Raw genomic sequence first — 17,141 nt, 5'->3', positions numbered from 1 at the left:
ACAAAACTTTGTGATTCTGATATGAAAAGTCAGCAATGACTTTTGGAAATCTTAAAAAATGAAAAATGATCAAAACAAATTTCAATAACTTTAACTGATCGACTACATACGTCTTTTACAAATAACTGTAAAATTCGTATTTCAGGTATTAAAAAAATGAGTGTTTTAATTTCATCACTCCTATCAGATGAATGTTTTACATTGCCGTCTGGTACGAAATTATATCACTGTAAGAACGGACTTTCAAGTGCATAGCCACAAACAAGATTTGGAATTTCACATTACTAACGATTCTACTTCACCGAAGAAATCAATGTCCTTTTTGACATTCCCGTTACAATGAACGCGCACTGGTTTCGACGTGAAAATTAATTACTTATGACCCTTTGCTAACTATCCTTGCGAAGTAAACAGAAACATAAATAAAAAAGAACAAACTTAAAAGGAATATTTGCAGTCAGACTAAAACTTACCAAGTGCTGTTGTATGTTCAAACGGCGTTGTTGCTTCTTGTGTTGTCGACTCTGGAGTGATCGTGGGCTCGGACGTGGTCCTTGGGTCAGCTGTCGTCGGCTCAGGTGCGGTTGTCGGTTCGGATGTACTAATAAATGCTGGTGTAGTTGCTGGTTCAATTGTGGTTGAATGTTGCTGTGTCGTCGTTGTTTCTAGCGTGGTTGTTTGTAGAGTTGTCAGTGGTTCTTTGGTGGTTGTTGGTCCAGGCGTTGTTGTTGGTTGCTGTGTGCTTGTCAGTTCAGATGTTGTTGGTTCCCGTGTGCTTTGTAGTTCAGATGTTGTTGTTGGGATCGGTGTGGTTGTTAGATCGGATATAGTTGTTTGCTCTACAGTGGATGTTAGCTGTTGTGTAATAGTTTGCTCTTGTGTGGATATTTGTTGAGTTGTTGTTGGTTCTTGTGTAGTTGTTGATTCAGGCGTTGTTGTTAATTCCGCAGTAGTTGGTTGTTCCAGCGTTGTTGTCAATTCTGGAGTAGTAGTTGGCTCAGACGATGTTGTTGGTTCGTGTGTACTTTGTAGTTCAGATGTTGTTGTTGGGATCGGTGTGGTTGTTAGATCGGATGTAGTTGTTTGCTCTACAGTGGATGTTAGCTGTTGTGTAATAGTTTGCTCTTGTGTGGATATTTGTTGAGTTGTTGTTGGTTCTTGTGTAGTTGTTGATTCAGGCGTTGTTGTTAATTCCGCAGTAGTTGGTTGTTCCAGCGTTGTTGTCAATTCTGGAGTAGTAGTTGGCTCAGACGATGTTGTTGGTTCGTGTGTACTTGTCAGTTCAGGTGTTGTTGTTTGTTCCTGTGTGCTTGTTAGATGAACTGTTGTTGTTACATTCGGCGTGGTTGTTGGATCAGGTGTAGTTGTTTGCTCAACAGTGGATGTTGGCCGTTGTGTGGTCGTTTGCTCTTGTGTGGATATTTGTTGAGTTGTAGTTGGTTCTTGTGTGGTTGTTGGCTCCGGCGTTGATGTTAATTCAAGGGTGGTTGTTGGCTCAGGTGTTGTTGGTTCTTGTGTACTTGTTAGTTGAGTTGTTGTTGTCGGGGTCAGCGTGGTTGTTTGATCGGATGTAGTTGTTTGCTCAATAGAGGATGTTGGCTGTTGTGTAGTCGTTTGCTCTAGTGTGGATATTTGTTGAGTTGTAGTTTGTTCTGGTGTGGTTGTTGGCTCCGGCGTTGATGTTAATTCAGGGGTAGTTGTTGGCTCAGGTGTTGTTGTTGGTTCTTGTGTACTTGTTAGTTGAGTTGTTGTTGTCGGGGTCAGCGTGGTTGTTTGATCGGATGTAGTTGTTTGCTCAATAGAGGATGTTGGCTGTTGTGTAGTCGTTTGCTCTTGTGTGGATATTTGTTGAGTTGTAGTTTGTTCTGGTGTGGTTGTTAGTCCAGGCGTTGTTGTAATTTCCGCGGTAGTTGTTGGCTCAGGTGTTGTTGCTTCCCGTGTGCTTGTTAGTTCAGGTGTTGTTGTAAGGTTCGGTGTGGTTGTTGTATCGGGTGTAGTTGTTTCGTCATCAGTGGATGTAGGCTGTTGTGTAGTCGTGAGCTCTTGTGTGGATATTTGTTGAGTTGTTGTGGGTTCTTGTGTAGTTGTTAGTTGAGTTGTTGTTGTCGGGGTCAGCGTGGTTGTTGGATCGGATGTAGTTGTTTGCTCAACAGTGGATGTTGGCTGTTGTGTAGTCGTTTGCTCTTGTGTGGATATTTGTTGAGTTGTAGTTTGTTGTGGTGTGGTTGTTGGCTCCGGCGTTGGTGTTAATTCAGGGGTGGTTGTTGGCTCAGGTGTTGTTGGTTCTTGTGTACTTGTTAGTTCAGGTGCTGTTGTAGGGTTCGGCGTGGTTGTAGCATGGGGTGAAGTTGTTTGGTCGGCAGTTGATGTCGTCTGTTGCGTAGTCGTCGGCTCTTGTGTGGATATTTGTTGAGTTGTAGTTGGTTCTTGTGTAGTTGTTGGTTCAGGCGTTGTTGTTAAATCCAGGGTAGTTGCTGGCTTGGGTGATGTTGTTGGTTCCTGTGTACTTGTTAGATCAGCTGTTGTGGGATTCGGCGTGGTTGTTGGATCGGGTGTAGTTGTTTGCTCAACCATGGATGCTGGCTGTTGTGTAGTCGTTTGCTCTTGTGTGGATATTTGTTGAGTTGTAGTTGGTTCTTGTGTAGTTGTTGGTTCAGGCGTTGTTGTTAAATCCAGGGTAGTTGCTGGCTCGGGTGATGTTGTTGGTTCCTGTGTACTTGTTAGATCAGCTGTTGTGGGATTCGGCGTGGTTGTTGGATCGGTTGTAGTTGTTTGCTCAACCATGGATGCTGGCTGTAGTGTAGTCGTTTGCTCTTGTGTGGATATTTGTTGTGTTGTTGTTGGTTCTTGTGTTGTTGTTAGATCAGGCGTTGTTGTTAATGTAGTTGTTGTTAGATCAGGCGTTGTTGTTAATGTAGTTGTTTGTTCAAGCGTTGTTGTTAATTCCGGGGTAGTTGTTGATTCAGGTGTTGTTGTTTGTTCCTGTGTGCTTGTTAGATGAGCTGTTGGATTCGGTGTAGTTGTTGGATCGGGTGTAGTTGTTTGCTCAACAGTGGATGTTGGCTGTTGTGTGGTCGTTGGCTCTTGTGTGGATATTTGTTGAGTTGTAGTTTGTTCTGGTGTGGTTGTTGGCTCCGGCCTTGATGTTAATTCAGAGGTGGTTGTTGGCTCAGGTGTTGTTGTTGGTTCTTGTGTACTTGTTAGTTGAGTTGTTGTTGTCGGGGTCAGCGTGGTTGTTGGATCGGATGTAGTTGTTTGCTCAATAGTGGATGTTGGCTGTTGTGTAGTCGTTTGCTCTTGTGTGGATATTTGTTGTGTTGTTGTTGGTTCTTGTGTTGTTGTTAGATCAGGCGTTATTGTTATTGAAGTTGTTTGTTCAAGCGTTGTTGTTATATCCGGGGTAGTTGTTGGTTCAGGTGCTGTTGTTTGTTCCTGTGTGCTTGTTAGATGGGCTGGTGGATTCGGGGGGGGTGTTGGATCGGGTGTAGTTGTTTGCTCAACAGTGGATGTTGGCTGTTGTGTGGTCGTTGGCTCTTGTGTGGATATTTGTTGAGTTGTAGTTTGTTCTGGTGTGGTTGTTGGCTCCGGAGTTGATGTTATTTCAGGGGTGGTTGTTGGCTCAGGTGTTGTTGTTGGTTCTTGTGTACTTGTTAGTTGAATTGTTGTTGTCGGGGTCAGCGTGGTTGTTGGATCGGATGTAGTTGTTTGCTCAATGGTGGATGTTGGCTGTTGTGTAGTCGTTTGCTCTAGTGTGGATATTTGTTGAGTTGTAGTTTGTTCTGGTGTGGTTGTTGGCTCCGGCGTTGATGTTAATTCAGGGGTAGTTGTTGGCTCAGGTGTTGTTGTTGGTTCTTGTGTACTTGTTAGTTGAGTTGTTGCTGTCGGGGTCAGCGTGGTTGTTTGATCGGATGTAGTTGTTTGCTCAATAGAGGATGTTGGCTGTTGTGTAGTCGTTTGCTCTTGTGTGGATATTTGTTGAGTTGTAGTTTGTTCTGGTGTGGTTGTTAGTCCAGGCGTTGTTGTAATTTCCGCGGTAGTTGTTGGCTCAGGTGTTGTGGGTTCCCGTGTGCTTGTTAGTTCAGGTGTTGTTGTAAGGTTCGGTGTGGTTGTTGTATCGGGTGTAGTTGTTTCGTCATCAGTGGATGTAGGCTGTTGTGTAGTCGTGAGCTCTTGTGTGGATATTTGTTGAGTTGTTGTGGGTTCTTGTGTAGTTGTTAGTTGAGTTGTTGTTGTCGGGGTCAGCGTGGTTGTTGGATCGGATGTAGTTGTTTGCTCAACAGTGGATGTTGGCTGTTGTGTGGTCGTTGGCTTTTGTGTGGATATTTGTTGAGTTGTAGTTTGTTCTGGTGTGGTTGTTGGCTCCGGCGTTGGTGTTAATTCAGGGGTGGTTGTTGGCTCAGGTGTTGTTGGTTCTTGTGTACTTGTTAGTTCAGGTGCTGTTGTAGGGTTCGGCGTGGTTGTAGCATGGGGTGAAGTTGTTTCGTCGGCAGTTGATGTCGTCTGTTGCGTAGTCGTCGGCTCTTGTGTGGATATTTGTTGAGTTGTAGTTGGTTCTTGTGTAGTTGTTGGTTCAGGCGTTGTTGTTAAATCCAGGGTAGTTGCTGGCTCGGGTGATGTTGTTGGTTCCTGTGTACTTGTTAGATCAGCTGTTGTGGGATTCGGCGTGGTTGTTGGATCGGGTGTAGTTGTTTGCTCAACCATGGATGCTGGCTGTTGTGTAGTCGTTTGCTCTTGTGTGGATATTTGTTGTGTTGTTGTTGGTTCTTGTGTTGTTGTTAGATCAGGCGTTGTTGTTAATGTAGTTGTTTGTTCAAGCGTTGTTGTTAATTTCGGGGTAGTTGTTGGTTCAGGTGCTGTTGTTGTTTCCTCCGTACTTGTTAGTTTAGGTGTTGTTGTTGGTTCCTGTGTGCTTGTTGGTTCAGATGTTCGTGTAGGGTTTGGTGTGGTTGTTGAATCGGTTGTAGTCGTTTGCTCAACAGATGATGTTGGCTGCTGTGTAGTCGTTTGCTCTTGTGTGGTAGTTGGTTTTCGTGTAGTTGTTGGTTCAAGGGTTGTTGTTTGTTGCTGTGTACTTGTTAGTTCAGGTGTAGGTTCCTGTGTACTTGTTTGTTCAGTTGTTGGATCCTGCGTACTTGTTAGTTCCGTCGTTGGTTCCCGCGTATTTGTTTTTTCAATTGTTGTTGGTTCCTGTGTACTTGTTAGTACTGTTGTTGTTGTTGTTGCTGCTGGTTCCTGTGTACTTGTTAGTTCAGGTGATGTTGTTGGTTCCTGTGTGCTTGTTAGTTCAGGTGTTGTTGTTGGTTCCTGTGTGCTTGTTAGATCAGCTGTTGTCGGATTTGGTGTGGTTGTTGGATCGGGTGTAGTTGTTTGCTCAACAGTGGATGCTGGCTGTTGTGTAGTCGTTTGCTCTTGTGTAGATATTTGTTGAGTTGTAGTTTGTTCTCGTGTAGTTGTTGGCTCCGGCGTTTTTGTTACTTCAGGGGTAGTTGTCGGCTCAGGTGTTGTTGTTGGTTCCTGTGTGCTTGTTAGTTCAGGTGTTGTTGTTGGTTCCTGTGTACTTGTCAGTTCAGGTAGTGTTGTTTGTTGCTGTGTACTTGTTAGTTCAGGTGTTGGTTCCTGTGTACTTGTTAGTTCTGTTGTTGTTTCCCGTGTACTTGTTTGTTCAATTGTTGTTGGTTCCTGTGTACTCGTTTGTTCAGTTGATGTTGGTACCTGTGTACTTGTTAGTTGAGCTGTTGTTGTTGGTTCTTGTGTACTTGTTTGTTCAAATGATGTTGGTTCCTTTGTACTTGTTAGTTCAGTTGTCGGTTCCTGTGTACTTGTTAGTTCAGCTGTTGTTTGTTCCTGTGTACTTGTTAGTTCAGTTGTTGTTGGTTCCCCAGTACTTGTTTGTTCAGTTGTTGTTGGTTCCTGTGTAGTTCCTGGCTCTGTTGTTTGTTCTTGTGTACTGGTTAGTTCAGTTGTTGGTTCCTGCGTGCTTGTTAGTTCAGGTGTTGTTGCTTCCTGTGTACTTGTTAGTGCAGGTGTTATTGGTTCCTGTGTACTTGTTTGTTCAGTTGATGTTGGTTCCTGTGTACTTGTTAGCTCAGGTGTTGTTGTTGGTTCATGTGTGCTTGTAGGTTCACTTGTTGTTGGTTCCTGTGTACTTGTTAGTTCAGTTGTTGGCTCTTGTGTACTTGTTTGTTTAATTGATGTTGGTTCCTGTGTACTTGTTAGTTCAATTGATGTTGGTTCCTGTGTACTAGTTAGTTCTGTTGTTGTTGTTGGAATCTGTGTACTTGTTAGGTCAGCTGTTGTTTGTTCCTGTGTACTTGTTAGTTCTGTTGTTGTTGGTTCCTGTGTACTTGTTTGTTCAGTTGATGTTGCTTCCTGTGTACTAGTTAGTTCTGTTGTTTGTTCTTGTATACTGGTTAGTTCAGTTGTTGGTTCCTGCGTGCTTGTTAGTTCAGGTGTTGTTGCTTCCTGTGTACTTGTTAGTGCAGGTGTTGTTGGTTCCTGTGTACTTGTTTGTTCAGTTGATGTTGGTTCCTGTGTACTTGTTAGTTCAGGTGTTGTTGTTGGTTCATGTGTGCTTGTTGGTTCACTTGTTGTTGGTTCCTGTGTACTTGTTAGTTCAGTTGTTGGCTCCTGTGTACTTGTTTGTTTAATTGATGTTGGTTCCTGTGTACTTGTTAGTTCAATTGATGTTGGTTCCTGTGTACTAGTTAGTTCTGTTGTTGTTGTTGTTGGATCCTGTGTACTTGTTAGGTCAGCTGTTGTTTGTTCCTGTGTACTTGTTAGTTCTGTTGTTGGTTCCTGTGTACTTGTTTGTTCAGTTGATGTTGCTTCCTGTGTACTAGTTAGTTCTGTTGTTTGTTCTTGAATACTGGTTAGTTCAGTTGTTGGTTCCTGCGTGCTTGTTAGTTCAGGTGTTGTTGCTTCCTGTGTACTTGTTAGTGCAGGTGTTGTTGGTTCCTGTGTACTAGTTTGTTCAGTTGAGGTTGGTTCCTGTGTACTTGTTAGTTCAGTTGAGGTTGGTTCCTGTGTACTTGTTAGTTCAGCTGTTGTTGTTGGTTCCTGTGTACTTGTTTGTTCAGTTGAGGTTGGTTCCTGTGTACTTGTCAGTTCAGCTGTTGTTGTTGGTTCCTGTGTACTTGTTAGTACAGGTGTTGGTTCCTGTGTACTTGTTAGTTCTGTTGTTGTTGGTTCCTGTGTACTTGTTTGTTCAGTTGATGTTGCTTCCTGTGTACTAATTAGTTCTGTTGTTGTTGGTTCCTGTGTACTTGTTTGTTCAGTTGATGTTGCTTCCTGTGTACTAATTAGTTCTGTTGTTGGTTCCTGTGTATTACTTAGTTCTGTTGTTGTTGGTTCCTGTGTACTAGTTAGTTCTGTTGTTGTTGGTTCCTGTGTACTTGTTTGTTCAGTTGATGTTGCTCCCTGTGTACTAGTTAGTTCTGTTGTTGTTGTTGTTGGTTCCTGTGTACTTGTTTGTTCAGTTGATGTTGGTTCCTGTGTACTAGTTAGTTCTGTTGTTGGTTCCTGTGTACTTGTTTGTTCAGTTGATGTTGCTTCCTGTGTACTAGTTAGTTCTGTTGTTGTTGTTGGTTCCTGTGTACTTGTTTGTTCAGTTGATGTTGGTTCCTGTGTACTTGTTAGTTCAGCTGTTGTTTGTTCCTGTGTACTTGTTAGTTCCAGTGTTGTTGGTTCCTGTGTACTTGTTAGTTCAGTTGTTGTTGGTTCCCGTGTACTTGTTTGTTCAATTGTTGTTGGTTCCTGTGTACTTGCTGGCTCAGTTGTTTGTTCTTGTGTACTGGCTAGTTCAGTTGTTGGTTCCTGCGCGCTTGTTAGTTCGGGTGTTGTTGGTTCCTGTGTACTCGTTAGTGCAGGTGTTGTCGGTTCCTGTGTACTTGTTTGTTCAGTTGATGTTGGTTCTTGTGTACTTATTAGGTCAGCTGTTGTTGTTGGTTCCTTTGTACTTGTTTGTTCAATTGATGTTGGTTCCTGTGTACTTGCTGGCTCAGTTGTTTGTTCTTGTGTACTGGTTAGTTCAGTTGTTGGTTCCTTTGTACTAGTTAGTTCTGTTGTTGTTGGTTCCTGTGTACTAGTTAGTTCTGTTGTTGTTGGTTCCTGTGTACTTGTTTGTTCAGTTGATGTTGGTTCCTGCGTACTTGTTAGTTCAGCTGTTGTTTGCTCCTGTGTACTTGTCAGTTCCAGTGTTGTCTGTTTCTGTGTACTTGTTAGTTCAGTTGTTGTTGGTTCCCATGTACTTGTTTGTTCAATTGTTGGTTCCTGTGTACTTGCTGGCTCAGTTGTTTGTTCTTGTGTACTTGTTAGTTCTGGTGTTGTTGGTTCCTGTGTACTTGTTAGTTCAGGTGTTGTTGGTTCCTGTGTACTTGTTAGTTCTGGTGTTGTTGGTTCCTGTGTACTTGTTAGTTCAGGTGTTGTTGGTTCCTGTGTACTTGTTAGTTCAGGTGTTGTTGGTTCCTGTGTACTTGTTAGCTCAGGTGTTGTTGGTTCCTGTGTACTTGTTAGTTCAGTGGATGCTGTTTCCTCATCTTCGGTAGTCATGTCTGTTGTGGTCATTTGAGCTGCTGATGATCCTGGATGGAAGATAACGGAGGTATTATGAACAATTGTTGTCAGTTTATCCTTGTCGGACTGCCAGTCTGGGAGTAAAGGGAAACTTTCCATTTTTTTCGAATTTCGGATGACATTATGGAATAATGTCACTAAGTGTTTCTTGACGTCTCGTGTGCGGTCTGCCTTCGTTACGTTCGTGGAAATCAGGTTTAACGCAGTATTAGTATAGGCATGGACTGCCAGGTCGTCTTGGCCAAAGACGTTGATGTCTTGTTCTCAAACCTAAAGACACTGATTGTTTGAGAGATCTTTAAGTTGGGGCCACCACGGTCACATGACTAAAATAATTCCTCCCGTCTCCACAAAATTTCTGCTATTGGCCGACATCTTCTCATCCTATCTTGCTGATCCTTAGGGGCTGTTGTTGGTATCTGCGAATATTGGGTGTGTATGAATAGTTCAAAGTACTTCATTTCTACCTTTTTGCATATTGGTCTCCACGTTTGCATTAATTTGATTACGCTGATGACATTATCATATGAGCATACATGGGCTACTAGCCTTCCATGTTCGTGATGCAGAGTCTTGGCCGTGGCTGAATTACTTGAAATTGCGCACAAGTTAATGGTAGTGGCTGCAAGTCCGTGTACGGCCCGTGTACGTTTCGTTTGCTCGTGTTTCGATTTGAAAACGAAAATAAAAACAAAAAAAGTCGTTTTCCATTTTTAGATTTAAGAACAAAAAAGGAAAATCGAAAAATTAGTTATTTCTTGTTTTCCGATTTAAAAACAAAAATTGAAAAAAAAGAAAGAAGTCATTTCTAATCTTTCATAAAAAAATGAAAAACGACTACAATCACATTCTTTTTTATATTTTCGGTGTGAAAACGAATGACCTCAATAATGTATTGACTTACTTTTTTAAAGAATGAAAAGCAGCTCAGTGTTTCATTTTTTAATGTAAGAAACATCTTTCTAAAATTGTAACCCACCAAATCAATCACGGCTGAACAAAAGGAATACGAGGGATTTGTTGCGTCTAAAGTGAAAGATGGTGCAACCCAAATTTCTCGCACTCCCAAAGGCAGATTTCCTGTTGAGAAGTGCTCAGAGACGTCCGTGACGCCTCCTCGAAACTGCAGTCAAAATTGCAGTCAAAATTGAAAACAGAGAAACAAGTCCTTTCTCGTTTTTCACATAAACTGAAACGATTACAATCACGTTCTTTTCACTTTTTTGGTGTGAAAACGATTAACATCACTAACGATTTACTTTTTTGAAGAAAGCAAAACAGCTCAATTTTTCATTTTGTTAAGTATGAAACATCTTTTTAAAGTTGTAACCCCACAAAAATCAATCATGGCTGAACAAAAGGAATACGAGGGATTTGTTGCTTCTAAAGTGAAGGACGAAGCAACCCAAATTTCTCGCATTCTCTTTCAGTCAAACGAAATTGGGAGTAAATTTAAATTTAAAACAAGATTACTTTCATTTCTCATTATCAACATGAAAAACAAGAAACAACTTCTTCGTCTTTTTCTTAATTTTTCGTTTTCAAATCGATAAAAGGAAAAGGACTTTTTTTGTTTTATATGCGTTTTCAAATCAACAGACATTTCATTTCTAGATTTGAAAACTAACATCACACAAGCACAAGTCGTTTTTCGGTTTGAAATCGAAAATCGAAAACCAAAACAAGTGGCTTTCCGTTTTGATTTAGAAAAAGACAAAGAAGACGTTTCTTGTTTTTCCTGTTGAAAACGAAAGTAAAATCTTGTTTTCAATGTAAATCCCAATTAATCCCTCGAATTTTCGAGGTTTCACGGCCGCCTAAAGATAAGAGTTCCCTTTCAACATGCGAGAAATTTCCTTGTGAGTTGCTCCTCTTTTTACTCTATAAGCAACGAATTCTTCGTGTTCCTCTAGTTCAGCCATGTTTGATTTGAAGTCTCTTACGAAGACGTTTTTTACATTACGAAATAAAAATGGAACTGTTTTTTTAATTCTTGGAGCAATTCTTCTTCTTGTTTTCAAAGAACGTTATTATCGTTTTTCGTTTTCGAATGAAAAGCGAGAATGAAACAACTTTTTTCTGTTTTAATTTTTTATTTTCAAATAAAAAACAAGGAACGACTTGTTTGTCCATTTCCATTTTTCGTTTTCAAATAGAAAAACGAAAAACGACGTGTTTATAAACGACACCTACACGGACCCTGAAGCCAGTTCCTGTAGACTTTGGTGTAAGTTCAAGCCACAGCCAAGTGATTTGGACGTGGCCCTGAAAAAGTCAGTGTTTGATAGTCATTATTGCGGAGCGCCCCCGTCCAGCTTTTTTGACGATGTAAATGTTTCTTTCGCTTTCGTAAGTTTGCTCGCCCCGGCACCTTGTAAGGGCGCTGTGGTCGACTTATGCCCTTCACAAATGGATCGATTGCACCTGCTAAGTCACGTGACCTATAGTGGGTATACAAACATGGTGTCCTCCCTCACAGGGCGGAATCGGCTTTTACCTGAAGTAAAAAAGTGGAGGCGTTCCAAGACTTACCGCCTTAATTCACGCATATTCAGTGTGCTCGTGTCGTAGTGGGTGCAGAAAGGTGTTGACCCGTCTTAATTAAAGTCCTTTCAAAGGAGGATTCGAGGAAAATGCTTCATGCAACCCTATGCAATCATACAACCGATCCCATAAACAGCGTGAAAAACAAGAATCTCGCTAAAAACTTCGCTCGTTCCCACTAGCAATACGGTATTCCAGTAAACTGCTTAAAGATTTAGCCCTTACCACAACATGCATCCTCGAATAACGGCACTGTATCACTGCAACTTCTCATCTAGATTTCACTATAGAAGGATGTATACTTGGCCGGTCGTAAACAAGCACACATTATCCCTATTCATGTATACCCAAGTTTTCAAAATTATAAATTTCCAACGATTTTGTTTAACAAATTTGCTTTATTTTTCAAACATCCCTCTGTGGCAGTGTTATATTCCTCTCGTGGGTAGTTGTAAAGAACCTCCCGATTTAAAGATTGGCGGTGGCCAGCCGACGCTGTATCAACCGTTTAAGACCGGCCAAGGTGAAGACTAAACAGTCTCAGCAACATGATGAATTGTAAAGTCCCCGGCATCACTTCACGCGCGTTTGAGCAACACATTGGTACGAATTCACATTTTAAAGCAGTCTCTGATAACATCAAATACTCAAAACGATACTCCCATCTAGCTGTATTAAATTTAGCTCTAAGGACAGACCTCGGACATGTTCCGGGCATTATCGGTTTCGCAGTACATGACTGCCTACTCTGCTAAAGAGGAGATTTGTAAAAAGCAAGAAAATCAGTGTGATCATGTTTCTTAATTACGTTTTCAAAGGTATTTTGCCGTTTTACTGTGGTTCTCTCTGTGAACTGCTGTGTGTCTACTTTGGGCATCGGAAGCGCCCCTCAATAACCGGCATCCGAGGGAAAACTACTCATCCCCTTTTACATCTTGAGCTGCAAGGCCGCATTATATACGCTTAGGAATGTTGATGTTAGCATTGTAGCATACTCAAACATTCAATTTCTTTCTCGTTAATGTCTGATTATGTTCAATTACTAAGCCCTGCTGCTCGTGTTTGTACTAGGGAAGACCAGCATTACCGGTGTGAAAGAGAAATTTCGTAAAACTTTTTAGACAGTTTGTATACATTTAGGACAGAATTTTAGGTTAAAGTTATATTGTCCCGCCTAAACCACTTACCGATTCTATCACATCAATTTAAATGTCATCTTTCATTTTCGATTTTTCCCTCCAAGAATATTTTCAAGAACTTCGAACTTTTATAAAATTGGTTTCAAAATGACCGCAAGACAATTCCCGAAGGCTCAGTATGAGAAAAAGGAATTGCGGCGATATTGAAAAAACATACCGGGCCAAAGGGGGGGCACACCTCGCCCCCTGCTGGTGTTTGCTGTGGTATATTGCTATGAGGCAAAAATCATGAATCTTAATGGACTACGGACAGAACTCAAACGTTTAAGAGAATTTAACCATTTCGAATTGGCCATACAGCGAATACATGTTTTCCGAGAACTGGCAATGAGAAAACCTGATTAACCTATTTTTGGGGGAATTAAATTGGCTGGTAATTTATCAGATTTGCTGATGATCTGTTGACATTGTTCTCCGCAGAAAATGGATTATTCCAAACTAATGCCATACTTGTGACTTAGCGCGTGGTTCCTAACCCATTTCCGAGGGGAGATCTCTGCAGTCGAGAAGTTTCTCAACACAGATGAGTTCGGGCGCATTCCAGTCTGACTTCATGATTGGTTCCCGTTCTCAATTTACATTTTTCAAAGAAACATCACATCTTGAAACTGAAAAACCTGTCGTGATACCAGGGTTATATAAGCCTATGATGTATAGCTCAGTATTATGTTGAACAGTTGCTCGAATACCCTACGCGATGGAACGGACTAAAACACATTCGGGATCAATAACAATTACAGGCCTGTGTTTTTTTCCGCTTCACGAAGGGGCAAGACTTCTGCAGTGCAACCAGTTCTACGAGATGGGTTTGTATAAAACGACTTTTGAACGCGACACCAAAACGAATGATAATATTTAAATTGATTAAATTATTTATAACGCAGTTATGCTTTTCCTACTAGTGGCTGCTAAAACTATGGCTGGCCGTCACTACAAAAGTAAAAGAGTAATTCATAAGGTGTTAAAAATTCTCAGTTCTCATAAAGTTAGCGTCAAGACTCGGCATGGGGGAAAAGGGGGTCGGTAAAAAGAGGAAAACTCACAAGGGATATATTTTGAGGAATAAAAATTTGGAAAGTCTAACGGAGCTTTGATTGAGGTATGCATTACGATGGATATCATCTGACAAGGAATAAGGAAATGTCCTTTACACGCATGGGAAAAGAGAAAACAACCGACAGAGGAAGTCGCGGGCATGACTGTCCCATCATTTAAGACAGGGCCCTGTTTTAGTTGGTTCCCTATATTCCACAACAGGCGATAAAAGGAAGCACAGTGTTCCCTTACAATATTAACGTTGTTTTGACGCCATATGTCTTGAGAACATGCGGCACATCCTTCAGGTAGAGGCTAATAACGAGGCGCACTTTGTAATAAAACAGGTGGAACCAGTCAAATGATGGTTTCGTTTCGTTTGGAAGAAAGAAATAGCCCCAAGACCGGAAAGTAACTGTTGATTGATGGCTATCGTGAAATTATTTTACTGAAACTCTTATAGACAATCAATGAACAGAATCGCTTAAAATTTAAAAACAGCGAGTTTTCAATTCACATTTTCCTGATCAAATTAATATTTGTCTTTCTTGCATTATGTTTTGTTGTTTCTTCCGATTCGCAATCAGTTGCCAATTCTTTCGGCGTAACTCTGCTTATTAATAGTTGCAAGTTAAACTTTAGGGCGAACGTAGCTCTGAACCAAGTTTTTTTTAATGATTAAGTATTGTATAAGTGAATATATAACTTACCAGTAAAGTAAACCAGCAGGACAAGGCACGACAAGAAAGCCAAACGGGTGCTACGATGTCCGTCCTGCATCTTGCCAAAGTGCGGTGCGATAAAGGAACACCTTGCCTTAATATTGTTCAGTTTTAATCTTCCAGTTTCGGTGGTAAAAAATCCTCCACTTTAAGAGAATTCATCAAGTTCCATAGCTCCCAGAGAAAATGAGCTTTAATGAGAAACTTTTACACAGAAAAAAAGTTTCACGAAAGTTTTCTCTGTTAAACTAGATCCGTGGTATACTTTCCCAAGCACACGCCCAGTGTGGTGCAATTGGGGTAACAATGACACTGGCTTATAACAACGTGCCTCAAGTTTTGCAACAAAAGACACCTGTGTTGCAATAATATTTATCCATTTGATGCATATTCATGAGGGTTGGGCACATTGGCCCACCGTCCTTCACACTCTATATAATCTTTAAGTTGGGTAAAACAGTCCAACTGTGCGAACAGAGCATGAAACGTCTTCAACTCTCACCATGTAGGCCTACCAAAAGAAGACTCTGAAGTAAATAACTCACAACTTCTTAAAAGACCATACTGCGAACAAAATTGCAAGACCCTCAAAAGAGGAAGAATGAAGTGACAAAACACAAACAGCAAAATATGATCTTTCCGTTGATTGATTAACCTTCAACGGGGGGAAATAAACGGGCTAAAAACTGGTTTCACAGGTGATTTTAAGTCGAACTACACCATGCGTTTAGAAACGTGTTTTCATGCAAAACGGGGGTATTATGACTTTCCAGAGTTGGCACACGTTCAAGCATTTATTCTTTGTCTGGGCACAGGGTGTGCCCACACATTTAAAAAATAGTTTTCATTGGGACCCTGCATTTACATTACCTATATAGTCAAGTAAAATAACCACATAAAGAAAAGTACAGTGACATAAACGTTGGACAAACTTGAATGTTATCAAGTCAAGTATCTCAGAAATAATAATAAAAAAACTTTCCTAGTAAATGCACAAGGAGGTTACAATACTGATCACGAGACGGGCAAAAACTGCACAGATACCTCATAGATTAGCGCATGCCTCATTCCATGTGATTCGCGCCGATCACAGGGAAACTTCTGGCATAGCATTCCTTTTTGACCAATAAAGCAATTTCGGCGCCTTGTAAGGTGGTTGTCTTGTTCCACGAATCTGTGCAAATCGTGTGAAAACGTTTCATCACGTTCAAAGGTTCAAATTTAGTCACACATTTCAAAACAAGAGTTGCCTTTTCTAGCTTTATTGTTTCTGAAAATGGGACTCAGTTTAGTCTGGCTAACATATACTACTGATGGGTTGGGAGGCACATTTGATGGGTCATCCGTATCGTGGTATCTGACCCAAGTGATACTCATGCCTTTTCTTTCAAATCTGTAAGTAGTTTACCACTGGTAAAAGATAGCCTTGGTATAATTTGTAAAATAGCCTACATAAAGTTTAAACAGTATTTCGATTTTCAAACAACTTTCTGTCATTTTCCTTTCACACTCAGCTAGGTGTGTAGATAGTGAACGGTAGATATTCTGAACATATTCTGGCGTAGGCCTACAGCAAAAAGCCGACAACTTGAATGCAATGTTTTCACACAGGGACATATTTATTTTTGTAAACAGTCGACGCACACGGTACATGTATATATTGTACATTGCTAAGTCAGAAACAATGAAACAATGATAACAACGTTCCTTTCGCATTTCCTAATTTTCATTAAATTCACTGTGAAGCAATGGCAAGGTCACTGTTCCCTGTTCATGCGAGTTCCGAACCGCTTCACCTTAATAATTCCAAGGACACTCACAGTACAGGTGACGTGTTTATGTTTCACGCCGTTGCCAGCAGGACTCGCTCGGACCACCACGATTGGGGCCGGGCTGCCTCTACCAACACAACGACGGTGTACGCAGAGTGGGTGTAACCTTTAAAAGTTGGCATTGACTTTGAAAAGGGACGTTGTCCCTATGACGTACCTCAGCTTAATCTGCGTGAAGAAACCTAGGTAACTGCAAAACACACAGCTGCTGTATATCCATGCCTGGGAATGGCTGCTTGATGGTGCAATTGACAAACAAAAGAGAAAGTGTTCGAGAGCAACTCTTAAACGAGAACTCTTTTCCGGGTGAATTCCGGAGCATTGTGTGTGAGATTTGGCTCCATTGTCTTTTCTCAGACGAAAGACCAAATGTTTTCAACCGAAAATAAATTTTGCCATTGGACATACCGACGGCAACTGTAAAACCACCATTTCCTCCCCTTCAATACCTGAAAAGCTACTAATATATTAATTGTTTCCTTTGGGGTGCAGCAATTCATTCCTTCTCACAAACCTCGAAATATCCGATAAAATTTCGGACAGCTTCCACGGTACTTGAACACGTACGGGATCATGACACTGCCTTTACATTCTTGTTCGCCGACTTATTCCGGATGGTTACTCAACCATAACCCACATACATTATACATGCAACCTGCCATCATACAAGAACAGAAAACATATTTCTCCTTAACGGGCGAAGAAAGTTACTCTCTCATACCTATTTTCTTTAATATTCAGGTGAACTTGTGAGTTACATGGACACCGGTTTGTCAGCCAAATAAGAACTGATTCGTTCCAGTCGACACAGAGTCACAATTTCGATTCTCCACAGACTCGTTTCAAACATTTTTGCTTGCCAATTAAAAAAAATTAACGTAGAATAATTTGAGCGCCTGGTCGCATGCGCTTATTTGGTTTAATTTACGATTTTAGTGTGAAGGTTACGTCAGAATTGGTTATTTAAATTCACGACATGCTCATTATATTGTGTTTGAATAAGCCTTTATGGTCTCCTCGATGTAGTGATATTCTGTACTTTCTTCTGCATAATTGAAGGCACCATTCTAACGCAGTAATCCTCTCCAACTTCAGTCTCGACGCGCGCCAGAACCCAGAGAGGTTTAAAGTTTAAATTATTTTTAGACCGGATAGAGACGTCCAAAATGCTTACTGCTATTTGTGTCTTTATTCTGGGAGCAATTGTTGATCTTAATTACAATTCGAAGAACGTATAG

At 41.0% G+C, this 17,141-nt stretch overlaps 1 protein-coding gene across 3 annotated transcripts in view; it reads right to left on the bottom strand.

Moving 5' to 3' along the window:
- Window positions 1–14,358, bottom strand: part of LOC110990269 (uncharacterized) — a 38,729-nt gene extending 24,371 nt beyond the window's left edge. For 2 of the 3 annotated variants that reach the window (XM_087142933.1, XM_087142934.1), the window contains exons 1-2: window positions 14,060–14,358; window positions 474–8,579 (exon numbers count right to left, since the gene is read on the bottom strand). In XM_087142933.1, the coding sequence (XP_086999059.1) occupies window positions 474–8,579; window positions 14,060–14,129 (8,176 nt within the window). In that variant the 5' untranslated portion in view covers window positions 14,130–14,358. The remainder of the gene's footprint in view (window positions 1–473; window positions 8,580–14,059) is intronic. The other variant, XM_087142935.1, reaches the window with a different exon arrangement.
- Window positions 14,359–17,141: the final 2,783 nt, after the last annotated feature.

This window comes from Acanthaster planci, linkage group LG11, assembly GCF_054643075.1.
Source record: "Acanthaster planci isolate LZ-2023a linkage group LG11, COTS_SCS, whole genome shotgun sequence".
Classification (NCBI taxonomy): Eukaryota; Metazoa; Echinodermata; class Asteroidea; order Valvatida; family Acanthasteridae; genus Acanthaster; species Acanthaster planci.
The sequence above is the reverse complement of the archived record's forward strand: the minus strand, read 5'-3'. Positions and strand labels throughout refer to the sequence as shown.